This window comes from Lytechinus variegatus, chromosome 8 (genome assembly GCF_018143015.1).
Source record: "Lytechinus variegatus isolate NC3 chromosome 8, Lvar_3.0, whole genome shotgun sequence".
NCBI classification, from domain to species: Eukaryota; Metazoa; Echinodermata; class Echinoidea; order Temnopleuroida; family Toxopneustidae; genus Lytechinus; species Lytechinus variegatus.
This window is the reverse complement of record NC_054747.1, coordinates 41,681,358-41,707,693: the sequence shown is the minus strand read 5'-3', so window position 1 is coordinate 41,707,693 and position 26,336 is coordinate 41,681,358. Positions and strand designations below refer to the sequence as shown.

Below are 26,336 nucleotides of genomic sequence, written 5' to 3'. Positions count from 1 at the left end.
TTTTACGCTATGCGCGAAGGACGTTTCATGACCACGCCTCCATTTCGCTGGTGTACCAAAACAGTGGCGGTGTCCATAGGCTTGTACATGTAAAATGGGAGCAGTGTGCACTTTTGACCCTCCAAAATTTTCTTCAATTCTGACCGGATGCAGAAGCGGAGTTTCCACCCCCTGTGGGGCTCCCTTTATAGCTCCCTCTCCGGTAAGAGTATATGAAGGTCAAATCTGCTGCAATATAATGAAAATGGGAAAAAGGCGACCGGCGTCGAGTATATTATAGCAAGAAATTCGCGTTTCCTCGCTGGTTTCGTCCCTTGTTTGGCGACATCGAGTGCATGATGGAAATGAGAATAGGAATATCGAATATGGCGGTAGATCTTTCAGATAGCTTTCGGGAGAAGGAAGAAAATGAAGCCGTTTGTGACCAGGGCGTGTGGCGAATACGAGTGAGCGAGACAACAATCAAAGGTCTCCGAGAGATTCGGCTCAGACTCTCATTGAGTTCGTACGAAGAAGTATTTTGTCTGCTTCTCGATAGGTAAGATTCCACGTCCAAATATTCCAACTTTAGGCCTTATTGAGACAATAATAATTTGTATCACAATAATAATTATCATGAAATCATTATAATGATAATAATTATAATGATAGTTAAAAAAAAATTTTGTAATAATTTTTTAGACTAAATATTATGAATGAATAATTATTAATAATTATGATAATTAGGCCTAGGGCCTATATGATTATAAATGAAACAATAATATAATAAGTAGTATTAGGCCTAATGATATCATTGAGAAATCATGTATTAATAGACAATTGAAATCAATCTGTCTTTTGTGTGTGTTGTCTAAAAATCATAAGATTATTATTTAATTCTCTTTCTTTGATTTTGAATTATATTCAGATATTCATTGAAAATTTAATTTCTATAACTTGTAAAATGGTCTAGTAAAAGAAATCCATATCAAGTCATGTTTACCCTGTGCACAATCCTACAACAGGACAATTACCCCCAAAATAGGGTTAGGAGGTGTCACTCACACAACATGCGAGGTTAATACTAACCTCGCACAACGCATGTGGTTTCATAGTGGACTTTGACGTTTTCATTCATCACACGAATGTGAGGGAATAAAAAACGCCAAACGTTTCAGTATTTCTCCACTAATGATTTCTTTTTTAATGGTTTAAGTTTTTTTTTAAATGAATTGGAAATTATTTATAAAACTGTTTTTATCGCTTACCTCCAAGTCTCAACCAGGATACTCCGTTCGATCCGTCCTTAATACTGCGGTGGAAAGTACGCAAACAACAATCGAAAAGCAATTTTTCGTATCGAACATTCTCAATTCAAGTCGTCAGCGCGTAATAGGAAATTGTACCAAAAATCAACAGGTTGCATCTCATGTATATACTTATTGGTAAAGTACGCCATCTTTTGACAAGATGATGATGAAAGTGGATTGAACGAGCAAGAAAATAATGCTGATCGCCTAGAATGCAGCTAGCTTGCAACACCGTAAACAAAGGTACGGTAGGCACTTAAGAACCAAGTTTGAAAGGACACTCGTAAAATTATGTCACTCTCGCGATGAATATTCATTAGATCGTGGTCGTGCGTGTTCAATACAAACTCTCTGCATGCATGCACTCGGTGTGTATTGAACACGCACGACCACGATCTAATGAATATTCATCGGCGAGAGTGACATAATTTTACGAGTATCCTTTCAAACTTGGTTCTTAAGTGCCTACCGGCTTGGTGAATAATATCGCGCGCCCTCTTTAGGCAAAAGTTGATATCAACGCTGATCAAGAGGCATCTACGTGAAGATCACGAAAAATGCTCTTATTTTATTAAAAAAAACAGCAAAGAGAATTCAACAAACGATCCATATGGTTCGGTAAGTGTTATAGAAAAAGTATAATTCATAGCTATGATGTAAAGTCATAGTTATTTTAGTAAAAATGGTGTGAAAGATTCGCGTGCACCAGGTGCATATGAATCCTTCACACACGAAACGATTTGAAACCATGAGTGAGGAGGTGTAGATATTTGGATAGGGGTAGGGTAATTGTCCTGCCGGGGCTGGGGGGGGGGGTTATCGAGGGTAAGTTGCCATGGCCATTGAACCAAAGAAATCATATGTTTATTTATTATATTTTGTTGATTTTTCTCTATTGATTCAAATAATTCTCTGGGGTGGACTTGACCTTTGAAAATAGAATGAATTTGGCCAATTAGACTAGACAGAATTTGAGAAAGTTATGACAATTTAAAAAAGTTTGCCATTAACGTGTGTGACGATTGTCAAATAAAAGATATTGCGTGAAACAAGTGAGGCAAATCGTTCCACATGATTTCATAAAAAACATTTTTCATTAAATATCTGACAATATTAGGGAAAGTGGCAAGACTTCCATATGTCCCCTCCACTAAAATTGAAAAAAAAAATATGGAGAAGGTTTATCAAGAATTATCTAACATATATCTAAGAGATTTAAGAAGGAAAAGTCGAATACATACCAAAATATGGCTTTATTCCGTCAAAAATTCGAGTGTGTGTAATTCCCAATGGCATTGGTTTATTTAGTCAGAAAAATAAATACCCAATACTCTTGGAGAGTAGACTAGTCGTAATATCGGTTGATAATTGTTATGAAACCCATGGCTTTCAACAATTCCTGCTAGCTCAGTGAGTAAGGCGACAGACTGGAGATGCTTCGTTCTGCAGCGAGAGGTTCGAATCCAAGTTCCCACCGGAAGTTAGAAGAAAAAAAAAGAAAAAAGAGAAGACAGAAGGGGTTTTTGGGGAAGTATTTTTTAAAATTAGTGGAGGGGACATATGGAAGTCTTTCCGGGAAAGTTATCAATTTTTAATTTCATGTTTACAAGTATGGTAATTAATACTAGCAATTTATTCAACTCCCCCATGTACAGTTTGCTTAATAAAAAAATGACATCTGACTTGACATCATATTTTGATGATTTTCTTGAATAGAATGCAACATTTATAGCACTTACAATAAAATTTGTCTAATCACGGCATATCATTATCCCACCTTAAGTGCTAACAGCTACCATGATCGGGCGCCTAAAGTATTTCAAGAATTCTTTTCTTCCAGGGCAGATACCCAGGCCCCTTGCATTTATAAAAGTATGTTACATGCTAACTCTTCCGTGCGATGGTAACTTGCATGGAAACCTTGATTCTGATTGGCTATTGATCATCATTACCATTGGATGGCAAAGTTATCATCATAGTAAGTTTTATGCAACAGGGCCCAGGATGGATAGTGGCATGTTGATAATACTTTGCCAGAGGACGCAAGTGCTGCGATGAGCTTTGAACCCCAGACCTTGTGGTTCAACTTCCAGAGCCACTGAGCCACAACATCTTCCTAATTGAAACTTTCCTCCCTTGATTTCCATGCAGCTATAAAGATTCAGCAAGCTGGAGACACCAAACTGACACTGTGGGACTGAGTACAGACCATACGAGGTAAGCATATTCAGAATGTTTCCAGAGTTGGTTAAAAATAAAAAAGGTCATTTACAGCAGGGTTATTAAAGGTCAAGTCCACCCCAGGAAAATGCTGACTTGAATAAATAGAGAAAAATCAAACTAGCATAGTGCTGATTGCTGAAGATTTCATCAAAATCAGATGTAAAATAAGAAAGTTATGACATTTAAAGTTTCGCTCATTTTTCACAAAGCAGTGATATTTACAGCTCAAATGAGAAAGTTTATGATGTCCGTCACTATTTCTTTTGTTTTTTATTGTTTGAATTATATAATATTTCATTTCTTATAGATTTGACAAGGACCAACTTGACTGAACCTTACAGTAATAAACAATGTTAATTCCACATGTTCAGGGAGGAATTAATCATTGTATCAATTGACAATGAGGAGAAAATCAGAATATTTCATATAATAAAATACAAAAGAAATAGTGAGTGGGTGACGTCATAGTCTCCTCATTCGCATACCAACCAGGATGTGCATATAATTATAACTGTTTTGTGAAATTAAGCGAAACTTTATGTCATAACTTTCTTATTTTACATACATCTGATTTTGATGAAATTTTTCAGTGTTATGCTTGTTTGATTTTCTATTGATATTTAAATCACCTTTTTGTTGTGGTGGATTTTTCCTTTAGGGGGGCAGAAGAAGACATTATTTTTATTGTCATTATTATTACTGTTGTCATTATTATTATTATTATTGTTATTATGGGATTTTGTGAGAGTTACAAATCTATTACATTTTATTTTTTTTAATTCACATTACGGATTCTTGATAACCAGTAGAAATTAAATTGAAACCTTGGGCCTGTTGCATAAAACTTTTTACCTGAGAAAACTCAGGTCGTTTTTATGGGAGTTTTTGCGCTGTGTTAAAGTCAATGGCAAAAATCAGACTAACCTTAGTTTTCAGTTTTTACGAGAGTTTTCTCAGGTAAAAAGTTTTATGCAACAGGCCCCTTGAGTAATAAGTGTAAAGACTCTTGCTCAGTCAAAAAGTATGTCTTGGAAGTACAGACTCTGTGAATCAAATAATGACAAAACTTCAAATATTATTGCAGTCTGAAATATTCAAAACATGTCAATGATTTTTTGAATGTACAACTCATCTATTGTAATTCATGAATGCATGTTTCATTAACATTTCATTTTCCTACTTCCTAATTATATGTAGATGAATCAATATTTGCTCATGTGACAATTACGCTTTATTTCATCTATTCTAAGTTGTAGGGTCAGGGTTACAATATGGTTTTATATTTACACATGTACATGTATGTAGGGACCTTATGTTTGGGGTTGGGTGTAGATAAGGTTGTATTGTTAAATCCAGGATTTATTATTATTATTTATTTGTTTGTTTCTGCATGTCATGGCAAAGTACATAGTGTTATCATCACAAAATTGAATACATTAAATATTTTGCATAATAATAATGTATAATTTACATAAAACCATATTGTAACCCTGACCCTACAACTTAGAATAGATGAAATAAAGCGTAATTGTCACATGAGCAAATATTGATTCATCTCATATAATTATATAACTTAGGCTATGGTCTAACTCTGTGCTAAAATTATGGGGAGCCAATAGATACTGCTTACATTCTATATTTATCACTATTTTGTTTCCCTTTGCTTTCTAAGAAAATATTTCAGATATGATTCTGAGACAGTTATAAATGGTTTGAGTATCATAATAGAGATCAATTGAACATATACTAATAGAGATTTGTGCCCCAATTGGCTCTCCATAGTTAAACTGCAACACCAGGGTTTAATTTTAACCCCAAGTTCAGAATGGGGGCCATAGAATCCCTAATTAATTCCAAGCACTTTTGATTTGTGTTTTGGGGACAAAGTATGAAAGAAAGTATAAGTTGTACCTGATCGAGCCAGATTGAAATACAATAGTTACTACTTTAAATTACTTTGATGTCTTTTACAGTGAGAGCTTAACTGAGGCAGGTCATCAAAGGACTGAAGAATGTGAACCTGACAATGTTGATATAAAGTAGGTACACAATCAAAGTAGCACCTTTGTCACACATGAAAGCCAACTGCAGTCTGACCAGTACTACAATATTATAACATTTCATCAGTCAGTTTACAAATAATGAATGTTCCTTCAGTCCCGCAATGGACAGAATACTTCATGAGGGGAAAGATGAAAAGATCCATTCAACTCGGCTACGCCTTGTTGAATGGATCATTCATTTAATTTTTTACCGAACGAAGTATTCTATCCGTTGCTAGAATGAAGGAACCAAAATATCATCATGCAGTACAAGCTCAGTCTGTTGATTGTCACGTACAATGCCTGCATGCAATGAACAAAATCGTATGGATCAAAAATTGCATGATGAATGGATCCTAAATTGCATGGTTGATGACGTCATTGTAAAATGGTCTGAGTGATCGATATCAAACAACCAATCAAATGCCAAGGATCTATCTAGGTGTCATATAATTTAGAATAGGTATTGTTGGTGTGACTGTCGCATTGATCAGGGTCCTGTAACACAAAGGTTAGCGATTAATTGTATGTTTGAATTTTACGATTGATTGTACATTGTAGTCAATTGAATCAGTCGCAGAATAGGTATTCTACGATCATTGCTAAGCTTTGTGTTATGGGCCCCAGAGATTCTATTTTAGATGATTTTAATTTGAGGACACAAGGTTGAAAGTTGGATGATGTGGAGTGATGTGGCCCAGTGGATTAGGCTTCTGACTTTGAAACAGAGGGTCATTGGTTCTAATCCCAGCCATGGCGTAATTTCCTTCTGCAAGAAATTCATCCACATTGTGCTGCACTCAACCCAGGTGAGGTGTATGGGTACCTGGCAGAAATTTATTCCTTGAAATGACACCACGCTGTAAAAGGCTGCGGGGCTAAAGCCAGGGTAATAATGTCCAAATCCTTCGGTAGTGACATAATGTGATATGTGCTATACAAGAACTTCATTATTATTTTTCTTATATGATTGTAGAGGCCTAGTGTTTGCCCACCTATCTGCTGCCAAATATTTTTTGAGAAAAAAATTGTTTTAAATAAAAACCAGAAAGGTACACTCACAAGTATCATTTGATGCTTTATTGTTTGGGGGAAATTTTAGGGTCCATATTAATTTTCCCTATTTGTGCTATACTGACAAAATAATTGAAAGATAAATGCCAGTTATGGTAATGATTTCAAAATGAGTTTGTACAGAATCCAATCAAATTACCACCCAAGTCTAAAATGTATGCCAATTTGATGGCTGTTAACCAAAATCTCAGAGGGGGGTGGAGGCCCCCCTCCACAAGTTATAGCAGAGCAAAAAAAAAAGCCCAGCTAGATAAGAATTAAGAAAAGTAGCCATACCCCTCGTGAAATGAAATGGAATGCCTGTGGTTTGATATTAATAATGTTCTCTTTTCAAGAACCATGGCAAATAAGGAGGTGACGTTAGACAGGGAAATCAAAGAGGAGACATATGAGACTTACAGCATTGTCAAGGAAGAAGACCTGAAGGACACTTTGACAAGACAGAACCCTTTGCAGGAAGACAAGGCAGGAGGCTGTAGGACAGAGAATGAAACAACTCTCCAAAAGTCAGAGAAACCAAGAGGAACTCCTGAGACTTCCTTAGAGCATAGTAATTTTGAAGGAAGACCGACTGGAGATGGTGGATCGGAAGCACTATCAACACATGGTCATGGTGATTCCATGGTTGACCGAAGGTCAGAAGAAGGCTGGACAGAAGACAATGATGACAAGGAGATAGAGGTTCCTCAATCATCAGAAAGGATGTTGACTTGCTTTATAAAGGAAGAACCTGAAGACAGTACAGAAGGTGAAGCTGAAGGCTCCAATCTCCATGACTTACCATCCTGCAGCCATCAAGGTTTGTATTTAATTTTTTGTGATATCAAACGATTTTGTGTGTCAGTGGGATATCAGAGTAAACTATTAAAAAAATTACTTTGCTCAGTTGGTGTTCTTGAGAAAGCCAACCCAATATCAATTTTGTGAATTTATCTGTGTGTATTCATAAGACAAAGATCTAGTAATTTGCAGATATGCCCGTATATGGTACATCTGGAAATTCACCCTTCATACATGTACATGAACTTACTTCAATAGGTGTTCTTGATCTCGAGGGGGTGTCCACACTCCCCACTGGAGGGAGTCCCAAGATGGGGTTCCCTTACTCCAAACTTCACCTTTTCAGTTGTTATGTAAGTTCCAAGGAATTGTTCTATAAAGATTTTTCAGGATCTCCATGATTTTAGCATAGAAACCAAATATAAAGGACAACATGGATTGCAATTGTAGGATCTTGTTTTTCCAATGTTTTATATTTTTACTCCGCCAAATGAGATTTAAAGGGATATTAAAGCACATAAGGGGTTGACAAATAATTGGATGGGTAAGTTTTTGGTCGGTTAATCCATTCACTACAAATCTTGCAATGTCATTTACTTCCTCAGACTCACCCCAGTGTCCATTTAACTCTGCACCACAATAGTCTTTGAGCAAGGACTTCTAAGACATGTTTTTACTCACCCCAGTGTCCATTTAACTCTGCACCACAATAGTCTTTGAGCAAGGACTTCTAAGACATGTTTTTACTCACCCCAGTGTCCGTTTAACTCTGCACCACAATAGTCTTTGAGCAAGGACTTCTAAGACATGTTTTTACTGCATTGCCATGTTCATGGCTTATGGTACATATCTGAAAATCTTACGATGCAAACTATTTTTTTCTGTTGCACATGGCACCTACAGCACAAATATTGCTTTTATAGAAATTTAAGTAGGGTAAGTGAGAGTTTCTTTAGTGTGTTGGTTACCATGTGGGCATGTCAGTCAGTATTCAAGTTTTTAATTTGGTTTTGTCCGTGTAAAATAGGGGTGGCTAGACATACCTTGCACTCATGAGATATCTGACATGATAATGGCATATTAAATACTTGTCCCTCACCTGAAGCTGTGGGCATATTAATCATCTTCACTGATATTTCTTGTTTCATATGGAATCTACTTCCACTTTGATGGTGTCTTACTCTCCTCGTCATAAAACCTGCAACTGTACTTGCCGTTGAGCCTTATTTTTTTTCTATCCAGTTGTCAAATTTCGATATACTGTGATTGTGAAAATTATACCCAGTAATTTTGCTTTTTCAGTCTGGATGTTTCAGGAGTTGGTTGAGTTTTGCATAACTTCATTATATGATGTAAGAGTAGGGTTGATTGCGCCCCTTATTTCTGCTGTGCTTGTATTGAATCAACACAATGTAACTCAGCGTTGGATATTTCACCCTGCTCTTCTACTCAGGTGGGATTTCAAGTATGCAGAGCACCTCTCAAGGGACTGGAAACACTGAGGATATATCAGGTGATACATCATGTGACAGATCACATGGGAAACATCTTCCAGAGGATTTCCCATTGGTAGCTGTGCTTCAAACCCAGTCTGATATATCTGACAATGAGAGTAGCATAAGTGAGTACGATACAGTGGATTATTTTCATGGACACAATTCTCCTAGCAGTGCTGCCGTGTCGCACCCTAATCAGGGAGAATTGGATATGAATGAAGAAACTGCAGTAGCACGCGAGAAGGGCCTATCTTCGCAGGTATATGCATCTGGAGGTGAACCTATGTACAATCCTTTTGAAGGGAAGCCATTCCTGTGTTCATTTTGTAATAGAGGATTCACTCTTGTGACAAGCTTAACCAGACACATGCAGATACATGCTGAAGAGAGACCTCACGAATGCACCTTCTGCAAGAAACGATTTCAATTCAGCAATGGACTGAAGAGACACATGAGAATCCATACAGGTGAGAAGCCACATGTGTGTTCTATTTGTGACAAAAGCTTCAGTGAAAGCTGTCATCTCAAGCTACATATGGCGGTTCATTCGGGAGAAAAGAGCCAGCAGTGTCCTTTTTGCGAGAAGACGTACGCCCGAAGAACAAGCCTGGACGCTCACATCAAAACCCATACGGGTGAAAAGCCACATCAGTGTATGTACTGTGATATGAAATTCAGTCGCGTTGATACACTCTCAAGACACACAAGATCTCATACAGGTGAAAAACCCTATGTGTGCTCATTTTGCAACAAGACATTTTCACAAACTGCCCATCTAACAAGACACGTAAGAATCCACACAGGAGAGAGACCCTTTCATTGTGAGTCTTGTGGAAAAACTTTCTCTGACAAGAGTCGGCTTGTGGATCATCAGAAAATTCACACGGGAGAAAAGCCGTTTTCGTGCTCAGTTTGTGAGAAAAAGTTTGGAAAAAAGAACGATTTCAAACGTCATATGAGGATCCATACAGGAGAGAAACCCTATCTGTGTTCTGTTTGTGGGAAGAGCTTTCGGGAAAGGAGCACTCTTAAAGTACATATGAAAAGACATGCTTCTTAACATCCTGATTTTAAATGAATTATTTCATTGCAAAAGACATTAGAGATGGAAGCATTTATGCCTATATAATATCATGAAATAGTAGAAATAGTCATTTACACCTTTTATAAAGAATATGTAAAAACCCATGCTTCTTGACTTGAAATTGATTCTCTCAATAACAAAAAAGATTTTTTTTTTTGCTTCTAAGAAGAAGCTTCAGACTTGATCTTTTTCATATTTTCTTTTTCAGAAGGATTGATATAATTGTGAACAAAAAAAAAAAATCTGAACAAAAAGATTGGGTGAGGTATGACATGTAGCATCAGAGGTATTTCTAGTTTGACGAGACTCTCTGTGGTTTTGTAATCTCATGCTATTAGAAATAAAATATTGATTTATCCACATTGTGCTGCACTCAACCCAGGTGAGGTGAATATGTACCTGACAGGATTAATTCCTTGAAATGCACTGAGCACTGGAAGGCTGATCGAGCTACAGCCGGGGTAATAATATCTGTCCTTTGGATGCGCATAGAGATGTTATTCATAATGTGTTATGTGGTATACAAGAACTGTCTATTATTATTAAGTCACAATAATAACTCTTTGTTGAACAACTCATGATAAGCTGCATTTTGTATAATTTATAATGCTGATTTCGAAGTCGACAGTTAATGGTGTGTCAATGTGCAATAAACACTATCATGATAACACAATACATACATGTACAGAGCGTCCAACTGAACATTCTTTTAATATCAGTGTGGAAATCTATAATGCAAGGTGTTTACATCTGGGAATCATGTGCAAAATTATTTGTGACATACAAATCATGATGGTCAATTCAGTGTTTATAAAGTTGATTTCTAAATCAAGGGGTAAAGATGCATCAACATACAAAATCATGACAATACAGTACTTCATGTTGCACTGAAATCAGTTTGGATGTATACTGCATGCATTAGAAATCATGTGCAAATAGACCATAATGAAACAACTCATATTAGCTCAGAATTATAGGTTTTATTATATTGATCAAGAGTTTACTTTTGTGTCAGTGACCATTATTATGATAACACAGTAACATATGTCGTAGAGAGTGTATTATAACGTATCATTTTTGTTTTTACTGGGTAAAAGCTGTAGATTTCATGTTACATATTACTGAAACTTAAAAGCAGATATCATGTTATTTATATGTATGACTGAAACAGTGTTGCCTACGCTTTCCTTTGAAAAAAACAATGAAAAACAAAAAGTAAAAAAACAAATACATAGGAAAATTTAAAAATAAAAAAAATTGATATTGCCATTTTTTATATACATTTGTATATTTTTTTCATAAACTACAAAGAGTGACCAGACCAATATCTTGCAGTTTGGGGGCTATAAGAAAAAAAGATTTACAGCCAAATAATGATTTTCTGCATTAATTAGCATATATGTGATTAAAAATTGCAAAATTGAATGAATTTTGGGTGACGTGCATGCCAATTTTCTGTGTGATCACGCAATCAACGAATGATGTGATTTTGTATACTCCGCATGCTATTATAGAAAATTAAGTGCAATGTAGGTTTACATATGTCTAAAGTATTGAAAAAAGGTGTAACGAACATGCTATATAATGCATGTAAATTAGTTCACTTAATGATTTTTATTGATTACTATCTTGGATGGTACCACGATGCATCGTGCCCCACACAGCATTACATGTACTTCATTTGATTTGTGAATTGAATATTCTGGTTGTTATTAAAACAATATATATATTTCAAGTTCTAATGATTCCTTCTTTTCGAAAGTCGTGAATGTGTGTTAGAGGTTCATTATCTTAAAGTGAATTTTATCCACCGGGTGGGTGTTTCATAAAGCTGATTAAAGTTACAAGCTACTTTATGATTGACTAGTTGTCCTTTTCTTGTGGTGGTAGTAAATGTTATGCACCAATTAGCATGTGGGAATGTTCACCATTCTTTCTTAAAGTCTCCTTCATGGAACACCCATCAGGTAAAATAAAACATAAGTCTTTGCATCAATTGATATTTGAGGGGTAGGTCTTACAAAAAACTTGCAATACATTTTAAATCAAACCTTGACTCCTGGTCCCACTTTATTATATGTTATTTGTTGCATGAAAGATCTTTGCAAGATCATTGAAATGCATGTACTAACAAAAAGACAATTGCAGGATAAGGGGCCCGTTTCATAAATAGTTGTAACTTTGCCATTGTGGCAACTACCATGGTAACAGGTCTCAGAAGCCAATCAGAATCAAGGTTACCATCAGATGGCGAAGTTACAGTAGTTTAAGTCTTTATGAAACGGGCCCCAGGGGTCTAGTTCAGCTCAAGATATGAAGTGTCAGTCTCTTGAGGGTTTTCAGATCTCTTCCACTGAGACCACATATGTCAGAAACCTTGGAGAGGTCTGAAAGGCCTTTCCAATTTTTGTTCTTTCAGTTGTCATTCAATGGTCTCCATTCTTTGGAATGAGGGCCTTTTATAAACCAGGGGCCCCTCATTCATGGTTTTGCACGATTTCCTAAGACCTTTTCTTTCCTTTCTTTTACTTTTCTAACTGATATAGATTGAACAAAGAAATTATTCTATTTTGAAAAAAAAGGAAAGCAAATTTACAAGGCAACAATAGTCAAAACTGACTAGTTTGCCTATTCAAAATGACAACACCAACATGGAGAATCCTGAAAAAATCATGGTCATGGAAAGTCAGGGAATTCAGAAAATTTGTGAAAAGTCATGGAATTGAATATACAGTACCTCTTGGCTATGGCATCTTTCCAGTTTGTTGTGTCTTGCAACTCTCATTCTCTGTGATCATACTCTGCTATTATAATTGGTGTTCATGATTTCCATTTATCCCAGTTTTGTGACATCCCAATTTCTACATAATGCCGGGATGTCACAGGAAGTGATGGAAAGCAGCAATTTAGTCATGGAAAAGCCATGGAATTCTGTTTCAAATTTCTGTTGGAACCCTGTAAACCTTTCATCATGTAAAATGCAAGCCATTTAATTGATACATGGCTTGTACTAGGGGATAGAGTTGTCCACTCCCATGTTCTACTGTGTCACATCTTTCAATCTATCAACATTAGATTTGTATGACCCTATTCTTTTTACTCAGGTGGGAAGTCAAGGAATTTGTCTCAAAGAAGGATTCAGGAAATGTCAGGTGATAGGTCGCATGGGAAACATCTTCTAGATGATACGGTGAGTGAGGATGATTCTTATCCTGCACCAAACCCAGTGGATTGTTCTCGAAGAGAGGTGGATCTTAATGATAGAAGATTGGAAGTAGATGCAGACATCAAACTGGAGCGTGGTGCGAACTGTGAAACAACTTGTGCAGGAAGCATACAGACTTCTTCTGTTTGTTCAATAAGAAATGAAACACATTCGTCTTCTAGCAACCCAGTGAAAGATAAGCTTTTCGCCTGCTCTGTTTGCAACAGACAATTTATGCATAGGTTTTCTCTAAACTCTCATATGAAAACCCATGTAGAAGGAAGACCTCACGGGTGTTTTGTTTGCAAGAAACGATATCTGCATCTATCTAGTCTCAGAGCTCATATGCAAAGTCATACAGGAGAAAAACCCTATGCATGTTCTATTTGTGACAAAAGATTCAGTCATTCCAGTAGTCTCAGAACACACAATGCTCTCCATACAGGAAATAAACCACATCAGTCTTCACTTTGCTCAAAGACATTTTTGGAGAGAGATCATTTGGTTTCACACCAACGAACACATGTACGTAAAACAGGAAGTATACAGTCTACTCGAGTTTGTTCAAGCAGAAATCAAAGGCTTCATGAGTGTTCTTTGTGCGAGAAAATGTTTGTGCGTGCATATGATCTCAGAACTCATATGCGAATTCACACAGGAGAAAAACCCTATGCGTGTTCTATCTGTGACAAATGCTTCGGTGATGCCAGTAATCTCAAAGCACATATGGCTCTCCATACAGGGGAAAAACCGCATCAGTGTTCACTTTGTTCACAGACTTATTGGAAGAGGGATCAATTGGATGCACATGAAAGAACACATTTAAGTGAAACCGGAAGTTTACCGGAAGGGCAATCTTCCAATAACCCGGCAGACGAAAAACCTTTTAGGTGTGCTATTTGCAACAAAGGATTTTACCAAATATCTTATCTTGATAAACATTTGAGAACCCATGGAGATGAAAAGCCTCATGAATGTCCCGTGTGCAAGAAAAGATTTCTGCGTGGCTCTAATCTTGGAAGACATATGAGAATTCATACAAAAGAAAAACCTTACATCTGTTCTATTTGTGACAAAACCTTCAGGTTTGACAGTAATCTCAAAGCACATATGACTGTTCATACAGGGGAAAACCCACATCAGTGTTCACATTGTTCAAAGACATATTGGAAGAGAGATAGATTAGTTGAACACGAAAGAACTCATACGAGTGAGAACCCCTTTTCATGCTTGATGTGTGATGCAAGATTTAGTAGTACACATGAGCTGGTGGAACACAGAAATACACACGCAGGAATGGAAACCATTGTAGTGTCCATTATTCCCACATAAAACCCTACACCAGATACAAACCTTATGCGTATCGTCATTGTGACATAGCGAGATCTTCTCACCTATGCTAAAAGAGTTGATATAGGGTGGCATTTGCTCCAGTAGAAATTGCTAAGGGCTTTATTTCATCCAAGATATAGGGTTAGTGTTAGGGTTTTATTTTAGTTTTAGGGTTAAATTTAGGGTTACACTTTGTAATTCCAAAGGTTCGTAAGTCTGAAACACGTAAATTACCTATACCTCAATGTTCGTTAATCCAAAAACGTAAAAGGGTTTGTTAATCCGAACATTTGTGGCGTTATTCCGAACGTTCGTTATTCTGAAGGTTCGATAATCCGAAAACGACATAAGGTTTGTTGTTCTGAAGGATCATTAATCCGAAAACGAAATAAGGTTTGTTGTTCCGAAGGTTCTTTAGTCCGAAAACGAAATAAGGTTCGTTGATCATTACGTTTCGGACTAACGAACCTTCAGAATTACGAACCTCATTTCGTTTTCAGATTAACAAACCTTCGGAATTACGAACCTCACTTTGTTTTCGGAATAACGAAGCTTCGGAATTACGAATGTATGCGGGTTAGTGTTAGGGTTTTATTTGAGTTTTAGGGTTAAATTCAAGACAGGGTATAGTGTTAAATCCAGGGTTGATGTTGGCGATTTCTATAGTTTGTGGAATTCACAGCGGAGCAATTGGTGCCCTAGCAAATGCCATTGAACCCGACATGGAAGCACACCAGATAACCCGTAATGGTGAGAAACCCCTCGCATGCAACGTCTGTGGTTGTAGTTCTACCCAAGTACTTGCAGAACATATAATCCGAGGGGAGTGGGGGTACTTAGCAGAAATGTATGATATGTATGTGCCGCGGTCGAGACCCCCATTTTCTGCCTAAATTTCCGTTCCAGAGCATTACCTATTTAGAAGGCCATAGAAATTCCTACTTTTCCCCTTTCTGGAGAACCTCAAATTTGTGGTTTCTTATTCCAGTGCACGCCCATCATGAACTACTCAGTCGGTCGGGGCAGTGAGTTCAATCGACGATGAGTCATATCAGTTCTGGAGACCCCCAATTTTTTGTGGTCAGTTCAAGAGCAAGCCATTTTTAATAATCGTTGATTCTAGGACCGTTCCGGAGACCCCCATTATTAAGACAAATATTTAGTTCCAGAGCCCCCTATTTTCGACTTTGATGTGACACTAAGGTATCATTATATAATTCGACTAGCCTGCCCCACCTGGGTATATACTAATCCACTAGGGAAATGGTCCTAGTCAATCAGTGCAAGGCCTGAATGTGCACACAAGAACTCACACCAGAGGAAAAAAAACTTACATATGCCCTCAGTGTAATAAAGCATTTAATAAACAACCTTCCAATCTCGCAAGACCCAGATAGATTCAAGTATGATCTGCTTTGCAACTGTGTGCATAACATTCTTTGTTTGGTAGTTTATAAAATTCATGATATGGGTTCTAATCAAATGATTGGCTGAATCCTACCATGTGACCTGTCTGTTTTTTAACTTGGCGAAGAATGATTGGCTCGTGAAATAAAAAGTGATCTACATCACTGTGTTATATAATATTATACAAATTTTGTCTTGGCATTAGCATAACGTAGACTTTTTACCTTTGAACCTTTTAAAGTGTTCCAAAGGAATGCGAGGCATATAATTCGTACTAATACCTCAGTATATAATAAGCATTACAATGCAAATCAAAATCTATGAGAAGTAGGCAAATTGGTGAGCTGATAATGTCACGTAATTCCTATTGTATTTCATTATTTCAATATTTAGTTTCAGTTTGAGAAACGAGTTATGTCTCTGTTGATCATGTGTATTAGTGGAATACATGAGTACTACCTTTATACTATCACTGTTCTGTGAAAATTAGGACTTCAAAATACTGTATCTTCCTCCTGAGAAGTGGCTGCCTCAGGTAGATGTGTTGGCTGGTGTATCCCAAATTTTTTCTTGACAGAAGAATCTATTCCTTGTCAACAAAATCATTTTGCGTTGTTAACGAGTGGCAATGTCTCACACCAATGGGATAATATGTACCATGCGTCCTTCGGCATATAAATAACTAAGATGTTCAGGTGTTGCTGCTCCTTTATCATAAGATTTTTGTGAATGTGCTTTATTCATGCAAATGAATTCATGTTGCATTCTTGATTCAGTCGAGTCTCGTGATGTGTATAGAGTGTAAAATCACTTTCAGTATTAATCAATAACGGCGCTGGCGGGCGCCTTTTCTGAGTTGCGTTGTTTTCTAAAAAGTAAGCCGCATGTTATTATAAATTAAAACCTATGCTAAAGTGCTGAATTACATAATGTTGATATCTGTGACTGTAATCTGTTATTATACTGGGTTCCATGCTGTTATGAAATTGTTGCAATTGTCATTTGTATCTTGGACTAAACATGCAGCCCAAGACCAATAAGAAGTCACCAAAGGAGGCGCGATCGCTCGGTCGGTAGAGCGGGGTTTCCGGATTTCGGTGATCGATCGGGGTTTGTTTCTTCATCTTCATTACCAGGGGAGCATTTCATCAATATTTTCATCTGACAAGTTGTCAGATCTGACATCTTTCCATGATTTTCATTGGCTGAGAGGCACTGTTCCTATGGTAACTGTCGGATAAAATGGGACTTGTCAGATAAAATGTCCGACAAGTCCTTTCATGAAACGCTCCCCAGGTCCCTTGGAGACCCGGGGCCACTTACATTGACGAGTGGATACCATATGCGCGACCAAAAAAACACGTAAAAAGATGTCTTTTTCAAGATAAGGCACGTTACGTACGTAACGTGATAAGGGTGTCAAAACACACACAAAAAAAGGTATCTATTTCGCCAGGAAAGCTACGTGTTTAGGGGGGTTTAGGGTCAAATTTGCGGGGATGATAAAACAAGATTAAAATGTCCCAACACTATACGTGTTAAGGGTCCGATGGTGTGGAGGTGGGGCCGTACTAATTAAACCAAATGATGTGTAATATATAGGTAAAACCGACGGACCCGTATCGCTGTACTTGTTAAGGGGTGCATTTTCAGAATATGGAAAATACGTGTTTAGGGTGCTTTTCGAGACCCCATGGTCACGCATGGTATCCACTAGTCAATGGAAGTGCCCCCCCCCCCGGCTTGGATAGGACCTTAAGCTCTCGGTCATCTGGTCGCTTGCTTACAAGCACTCGTGTTTTCTTAGCAATTCAACAAAAATCACCATCATTTCTCCATTCACCGAAATGATTTTATAGATATATTTATCGATTTTTGAACAAAAACACATCATAAACATTTCAATGATAAATAACTTGTCAAATAATGAACAGATATACCGGATTGAATGCAGAAGAATGAGAATGGGTGATTGTATGTGTGTGCGTCGTATGTATAGATGTGTGTGTGTGAGAGAGAGAGATGGGATATGATTTGTAAGGTTGTATGGTGTGTGAGTGCGTTTTCTTATGTGTGTGTGTGGGGGAGGGAGTGCTTGTGAGGGTGGATGAAGATCTGTGTGTGGGTGTGTGTGCGCCTTCTCGTGTGTAGGGGGAAGGGAGGGTGTAGTGAGCCGGGTGTATGTGTGGGGTGAAGATGTGTGCTAGGGTAGGTGAGTGTGTATGTGTGGGGGTGAGGATGTGTGCTAGGGTAGGTGAGGGTGTATGTGTGGGGTGAGGATATGTGCTAGGGTAGGTGAGGGTGTATGTGTGGGGGTGAGGATGTGTGCTAGGGTAGGTGAGGGTGTATGTGTGGGGGTGAGGATGTGTGCTAGGGTAGGTGAGGGTGTATGTGTGGGGGTGAGGATATGTGCTAGGGTAGGTGAGGGTGTATTAGTGGGGGTGAGGATATGTGCTAGGGTAGGTGAGGGTGTATTAGTGGGGGTGAGGATATGTGCTAGGGTAGGTGAGGGTGTATGTGTGGGGGTGAGGATATGTGCTAGGGTAGGTGAGGGTGTATGTGTGGGGGTGAGGATATGTGCTAGGGTAGGTGAGGGTGTATTAGTGGGGGTGAGGATATGTGCTAGGGTAGGTGAGGGTGTATGTGTGGGGGTGAGGATATGTGCTAGGGTAGGTGAGGGTGTATGTGTGGGGGTGAGGATATGTGCTAGGGTAGGTGAGGGTGTATGTGTGGGGGTGAGGATGTGTGCTAGGGTAGGTGAGGGTGTATGTGTGGGGGTGAGGATATGCTGTGCTAGGGTAGGTGAGGGTGTATGTGTGGGGTGAGGATATGTGCTAGGGTAGGTGAGGGTGTATGTGTGGGGGTGAGGATGTGTGCTAGGGTAGGTGAGGGTGTATGTGTGGGGGTGAGGATATGTGCTAGGGTAGGTGAGGGGGGCCCTTGTGAGGGTGTATGTGTGGGGGTGAGGGTAGGTGAGGGAGGCCCTTGTGAGTGTGTATGTGTGGAGGGTGGGGTGTGTGTTATCTCTATCATCCACTCAACCCTCTCTCTTTCATACTTATTTCCCTTTCTCCCTGCTCTCCTTTCTATAGTGTACCAGACATGATTCCTCAAATGTGTAAATCAAATTGGATACACTGTCAAAACTGTGATGTTAAAACTGACACCAATAGGTGTTAATAGAGGACCACAGCCTGAGGTGTTAAAATAACACCCTAGAAGTTGAACATAACACCAAAGAGTGTAAATGTAACAACCATAGGTGTTGTAATAACACCTATAGGTGTAAAACTAACACCACCAATTTAACACCGGTGTAAAATAACTGATGTGGTCCTCTATGTACACCGGTTAACACCACAGTTTTTGCTGTGTATAATTGAGTGGAGTCTTAAAAAATGTAATTCAGCCTTTGGTCTACCATATTTGCGATTTATTGAATAAATACCATTTTTTCTACTGTTTCTTTTCCAGAATATCAAGTTTTAAAACAAAAAGTCGCAAAAATAAACTCTCGTTAAATTAATTCCTTCGCTGGAATTTTACTGGATAATAACAGACTACATCACAGTTAAGGTAGCACAAAAACCATCCCTGGAAAAGCATGAAAAGAGGCCATGATGGGTATAGAGGGAGAGAGAAATAGTCTGCCTCGGCATAAGGAATAAATGATTACAAATGGCTTAGTAAAATACAGTAGAAACAAAATCGTAGATTTTACGAGGAGCGTAGCTCTCATGAATAAAAGCTTATATTAAAGTAACACTTCGTCAGTGCCCATATGATGTTACAAAAATTTGAATTTTTGTTTCTCTTTTTTTTGTCACATTAACACTTACGAAAAGTGTGACTTTATCTTTAATATTTCAACCTTTGATTTGGAATGGATAGCAGCTCTGAAGATTTAGTGTAGCTACACAAAATATGACATAAAGTTTATATTAGGCGCTTACTACTGGTGTTTCTAAGCGCACAGTATCTTGTTTATGGTTATACTTGAAAAAAAATGGGAAAGGGGAAATGACACAGCTAATGTAATGCAACTAATATTCATGATAAAAACTGGTGTGCAACGGCCTCCAATTGACCGACCCACAAATGTGAATCATCTATTAAACAGATAGGTTGTGAGTATAATAGGGTCTTGAACTGGTTTATGAATGTAAGATGACCGGTAGTTTATTCCTGGGGGCAGGTAAATGTACTGTACACATGCGAGACCACACTGTAAAAACTGCGGTGTTAAAACTGAGTCCAGTTGGTGTTAATAGAGGACCACACCCTGAGGTGTTAAAATTACACCCTAGAGATTAAACATAACACCAAAGAGTGTAAATGTAACAACAAAAGATGTAATAACACCTATAGCATGTATAGGTGTAAAACTAACACCACCAATTTAACACCGGTGTAAAATAACCGGTGTGGTCCTCTATGTACACCGGTTAACACCACAGTTTTTGCTGTGCAAATTATTTCCAAACATCCCCTAAATTTGTTTTTCTCTGTGTGCGAAATAACCCCCAAACAAGTTTTTCAAGGGCTTCATTTATTTTGGCCCCTAAACAAGTTGTCGCCATATGACCCCTAAACAAGTTTTCCCGGAGGCCCATTCCCAGGGTCGTTGCTCAAATCGGGAAGAACCCAAACACTTTTCAGAAAGGCGGAGGAAAAAGTTTGGGGGAAACATACCCTAAACACGTTTAGCTATAGTCGTTTAAAAAAAACACCTAAATATGTTTAACCCCGCGATTGACCAGTCTTTCATAAAGCATCCTTAACCCTAATTCTCCCGCCCCCCTCGACAATTTTCGCGAGATATCTGCTGCGCAAAATTTTTTGACCTCGCCGCTCGCTGACTTTTTACTTTCAAGTCTCGCGCAAATTTTGAGACCAAATTTGTGACGCCCGGGTACGCGGTTACGACATTACGCAACATTATGTAAGTGTATGTCAGACCCAAAATTGCTCATAAACGTGATTTCATGTACAAATCCAATGCAAATTGTGTATTTAGCCAAAAATAAATAAATGTATCATTATTTCTACTTTTACTGATTAAACTTTATTAATTTTGCCTTGTGGTCAGAATTAAGTCTGGAACGATTTCCATCGAAAAAACAATAAAAAAGTTTTTAAAAAAGTAAAAAAACACAGAAATGCATAAGAAATTAAAAACACCAATAAAATACACAAGAAATCGGTCTTGGTACCAGAATTTCTTTCATTCACAATTGTTAGGAATGCTATAAAGAATATTTTCACCAAAAAATATTATTCTAGGAGCTTTATTTATTGAATCAGAGCAAAAAGTATGATTTTATGAATAAGTGATTAATTAATTAATAATTAATTCATATAAGATAAAAATATATGAATTCAGTGAAATTTACCAATGCAAGCGTCATTCTCTACCATCATGCAAATTGACGTTGTGATCGCGCAATCCGCGGCTGAGATCTTAAGGGGGCCATAATGCCCCCCCCCCCCGGGAATGACAAGAATAAAAATACCCCGGAAGATTTAGGGTTTTAAAAAAAATCGATACTTTTTATACCCTTAACGAGTGCACTTGCGGCCCTCGTCCAAAACTGAAAAATGACTATTTACTGCCCACCCCCCCCCCTTCCCAACTATAAGTACGAGCTAAAAATAGAATCCAGAGATAGAAAACAACATCTTTAAAACACCCTCTTTATCATAAATAGTTTACTTATCTCAGACATGCACTTACAAAAATAATTCAACTGTGGAGTGCGAGCTGAATAAGTGATCTAAAATGGGGAGCATATTTAAAAGCACTTTTTTACATTTATATATGAAACTTCTGAAGATGTAACCTTGCTTTCTCACTGTAATGCGGTTCGAATCTCTTGCTGGATGGATAAGTCACCCTGTGGGGAGCATCCTCCCCCCCCCCCCCTACCTCCCCAGATCATCGGAACACACTGAACCTGAATGCGTGAATGTGGATTTAAAACTCGGTGTTGAAATCTTATTTTGTTGATGTATCAAAAACAAACTTAAAATCACACATTGACGTTCAAGGTCTTTTAGAGATACGTTATATGCCTTAATTGTAAGTTAACCAAACAAAAATCGGTTTTTATTCCCTCTCAAGAAAACAATTACAATTCATCTCGGAGCCTGTAAAACAGAACTGAAGATCGAGTATGATAATAATTACTTAGTTTGTAAGTAATCAATGAATGTAGAGATAATTATTTTAACTTTATAATCCATATATATATATTTCCCTACCCCCCCCCCCCCTCAATCTCCACCTTGCCCCTCCCTTTAATAATCAATATAATCAATACATTCGGTCTTGTACGACCAACTTTTACTTACGGGTATAGGAAACCTTTTGTCCATGGAGTAACGTTTTTCGCAGTGTATATGAGAATATCGATTCGTCATCAGCGCTGCGTACATACAGACATGATTAGATCTTCAGCATTTTCTGGAATTCACGTGTTTATTTCTTCGTTCAATCTTTAAGACGTTGGCTTAGCATTAGGAAATTAACCCAGACCAATTCCTACTAGATTTGTGAAGAGACTTATAATGGATTACATATGGAGCAAGGAGCGTGCAATATTTTTCGTGTTATTTAGTGGACTAATCATCTTCACTGTCTTCATTCTTGAGGATGATCTTCAAACCAATATCAGGGATACGATTGGAAACACAGTACAACATACCACAGGATCTAACAAGAAAGGTAACTCAACCTCATCGTTCACAATGAGAAAGCTAATTTAATCTACAAAAATATCAAATAAAAGCATTTTACTTTCGAGTATTTTGAAAATTCTCCCAATTATTGCGTAATCTAAATTTTGTGATAATTGAACTACACGACGTTTAACTTTCTGTTATAATTCAGGGGACGCGGAATTTGGGGCTGGTGGCTTCAGCCCCCCCCCCCCCCCCACCTTTTTTTCTCAAAGCGTGTACATAAATGTAATTATGATTGTGATTTTTTTGCATGTTCATCCCCCCCCCCCCCACTTTATTGAGAACCGTTCCGCGGCCCCTGTAATTTGTATATGTATTGAAGTCTAGCTTGCCGGAGAGCCAAAGGTTTTAAATGCAGCATCTTGTATAATTAGCTAGAAATTAAAACGTTCGCGCTCCCCGCTCCCACACTTATAGATTAAATTAGCTCATAGGTTAGGCTCGGACATAGGTCACGGGACATTTCGTTACTTGTCCACCGGTCCTTGGCATAAGTCCATGCACTGATAACCCTATTTTTCTCTTGTAATCATTCTATACAGGTGCAATCAGAGAGAGTTGTGACGACACACGTCTCATGCCAAAGAACACCTTCCCAACTATAGCTCTAGCTAGCTATCAAGGATCGGGTAATACATGGGTTAGACATCTCATAGAGACATCAACTGGATATGCAACAGGAAGCATTTATCATAGCAGAACACTTATTAACCAAGGTACTCATAGCATGTCTCTTATCCGAGGGGCAGGGGTTCAATTCAGCTAGGAATACTTGCCAAGGGTATCGTTTTTCTTTCCAATACTTGTTCAGGGTATAGGGTTTCACACGCCAATACTTGTTAAGGGGTGCATTTCAGAATATGGAATATACTTGTTTAGGGTGATTTTCGAGACCCCATGGTCGGGCATGGTATATCCAATCGTCAGTGGAAGTGCCCCCCCCCCATCCCATCTTCCTAACATGAAGCTCGTTTTTTAACATGAAAACTCTAATGTATTATTGTCACAGTGATATTTTTTCAAAGTATATAGAACCCGCTTTTATGAAATATAGATGCATCCTTCTGTTCCCCTAGAATAAGCTAAATGTATTTCACATTTCAACACCCTTTTTAACCTTAAATCTGCAAATTATTGTTACAATACGAAATGACAATAAATCGCAATTTTATACAATATACTGGAAGATAGTGGTCCTAATTAATTGCCTTGTGACATGAACAATGCGACCAGTTTGCAGAAGTCCCCATAGGTTACTATTTTTCACAATTTTTAAAAATACACTTCTTTCTTCCTGTTTTTATAGACGTATCTACCATTTCTTTTTACGTATATATGATTGAGGTGGCATGGGGGTGTAACTTTTATCATCATATACACATGCATTATGCATTTTAAGGGTATTAAAGTATTGCAGAAACTTATCATTTTCTTTATTTATGTATATACTAACTGTTGTAATCATTGGCGGGGGAAGCCCCAAAAAATAGAGGGGGGTACCTGAAATTTTGTGATGGACACATGTAAAAAAAATTGGACAAGCAAAAAAGGTCATCAACCTAAATTTTAGGGGGGCAAGAGATATTTTAAGGGGGTTCCACCAAAATTTAGGGGGCGCAGGAAATAAAATTGACAAGCAAAAGAAAAAGGTTATCAACTAAAAATTTAGGTAGGGGGGACGTCCCCCACCTCCGTCGTCTATGGTTGTCAATATTGTTATGATACTGTATTTTCGTCTTTGTGTATATTATTGCCCCTAACTCTTGTTAAAGTCATTTAAAACCAAATATCTTTTTATTCTATATAATCCTAATTAATTGTCTTATACTATTCGTACTCTTATCATTTCTTTCTTTTCTTAGCGCTTTGAAACATTATGTATAAAGCGCTTTATAAATGTTGTGTATTATTATTATTGTTATTATTATTGTACGCATACATTGACCAATAAAAGAAACTATCTTGTTTGTCCGATATTGTTCAAATTTTAACCTCTCTATTCATTTTCTTTTCCCTCTAATAGCATTTTCTTATGTTTGACTCCCTCATAAGTGCAGATGCATCTTACGATCATGTGGCTTGTTCTGGGTTTCGAAACTGTCGATTCTAAGTTGTGAACAATCTTTTCACGGATTCTATCCCACGACAGGTTTTATAGGTGAAAAAGAAGATCACCTAATTGGCACGACTCTTACAGTGAAGACACATAACATGGCCAGGGGTAACATGACGTCACACATGGTTGGCGCCATTCTACTTGTACGCAATCCGTACCGGGCATTGGTATCAGAATTTAACAGAAGAAAAGCTGGCAAGACGGGCCATGCCCCTATTTACAAGTTCCAAACTGAAGGTATTTTTTTCTTTTTTCATAAAACATCCACGATATAGCAAAATGCAAGTCAAATCACATTTTGGAGAGCTGAAAGGCTTTTGTCGAAAGTTGGTAGACTTGGACAGCATCAGAATCTCATGACTCTGGACGACGACTTATATTTGCAATTGTTCGTCCAGTGCAAATCTTTGGATGATCTGCTGCCCCAGTCCACCAACTTTCGACAAAAGCCTCTCAGCTCTCCATTGTGATTTTCAAATGAATCGATGCGTTTTAGAGAGTTCCCGTTGTAAGTGGGAAAAATACCTAATGAAAGCTAGAGCTGTCAACTCCACATACACATAATGCTTAAGATGGGTCTTTGTTATGTTCGATTCAATAATTTCTATTCATATTTATTTTCTTTTATGTAGAATGGCATAGATATGTGAGGAGATTTTCCAGGAGTTGGATTGGTCTTCCTGAACATCTTATCTCAAGATGTCACTCCCCAGGGAATGTTTGCAAGTCAATGATAATCGTTTATTACGAACAACTCAAACTCCACATAGCGGAGGAGATGCGACGAATCTTAGACTACCTTGGTGTATCGATCGATGAAGAGCGTCTTGCGTGTACAATAGCCAATGCAGAGGGAAAGTTTCACAGGCAAACTTCAAATACGAGTCTGGACCCATTTACACAAGAAGAAAGGACTATGATTGATGGATATGTAAAAAGTTATCTCGATTTAATCGACATGTGGGATCTCAAGAAGCCACCACCGTCAGTAATATCATATCCCACTGATTTACATTTATGATAATATAAATGAACCAGTTTAATTTATACACTCAGCTGTGTATGAGGGCATTAAAGCAATCAAATCGCAGACGCTTTTTATAACGCAGATAATCTTTTGTCAAAAAAAAAACCTTAAATGCAAGTTAGTAGCCTTTAAAAAGTATGTACTACCAGCATTCAAAGAGGCTGCGCTTCCCATCATTAGAAATCTGCAGCCTCCAACCAGATCTCTTGTTCTTTAAGATGTATCCTGCTTTTTACTTGCACATCGCACGGCCTTTTATTGTAAAATAGAGATCTTCACTATGACACCAATCTTTCACGACATATTGCAAAGTTCATTCCAGTTTATCTTTTTGGAGCTGCAAAAGGAATTATCGCATCAATTATCAAGTAATAAATTCTTAACGTTGTAGAAAGTATCTGCTAAGTGATGCTAAAAATGTCCTAATGCCGCACAGAAAAAACTGTCGTGTTATCCGGTGTACATAGAGGACCACACCAGTTATTTTACACCCATGTTAAATTGGTGTTAGTTTAACACC

At 37.8% G+C, this 26,336-nt stretch overlaps 1 protein-coding gene across 4 annotated transcripts; it reads left to right on the top strand.

The window, feature by feature from the left end:
* The first annotated feature begins 229 nt into the window (after window positions 1-229).
* LOC121420531 (zinc finger protein 2-like) lies at window positions 230-26,336 on the top strand. 4 transcript variants are annotated; one of them, XM_041615206.1, is made up of 7 exons: window positions 230-538; window positions 3,441-3,506; window positions 5,486-5,551; window positions 6,964-7,427; window positions 23,216-23,389; window positions 24,823-25,026; window positions 25,422-26,336. In XM_041615206.1, exons 1-7 carry the CDS (start codon window positions 336-338, stop codon window positions 25,808-25,810), a joined length of 1,566 nt encoding a protein of 521 aa, XP_041471140.1. In that variant the 5' UTR covers window positions 230-335; the 3' UTR covers window positions 25,811-26,336. The 4 variants fall into 4 exon arrangements, with proteins under 4 accessions (XP_041471140.1, XP_041471137.1, XP_041471139.1 ...); XM_041615203.1 differs by lacking the exons at window positions 23,216-23,389; window positions 24,823-25,026; window positions 25,422-26,336 and adding an exon at window positions 13,093-14,783; XM_041615205.1 differs by lacking the exons at window positions 23,216-23,389; window positions 24,823-25,026; window positions 25,422-26,336 and adding an exon at window positions 8,862-10,290.

What these genes read in the sequence shown, in the direction of transcription:
- LOC121420531 (XM_041615203.1), top strand. Translation starts at nt 336, where the DNA reads ATGATGGAAATGAGAATAGGAATATCGAATATGGCGGTAGATCTTTCA. An exon ending in CTGAGTACAGACCATACGAG is followed by an intron (nt 3,507 to 5,485) that starts GTAAGCATATTC and finishes TGTCTTTTACAG; the next exon opens with TGAGAGCTTAACTGAGGCAG. An exon ending in CCTGACAATGTTGATATAAA is followed by an intron (nt 5,552 to 6,963) that starts GTAGGTACACAA and finishes TCTCTTTTCAAG; the next exon opens with AACCATGGCAAATAAGGAGG.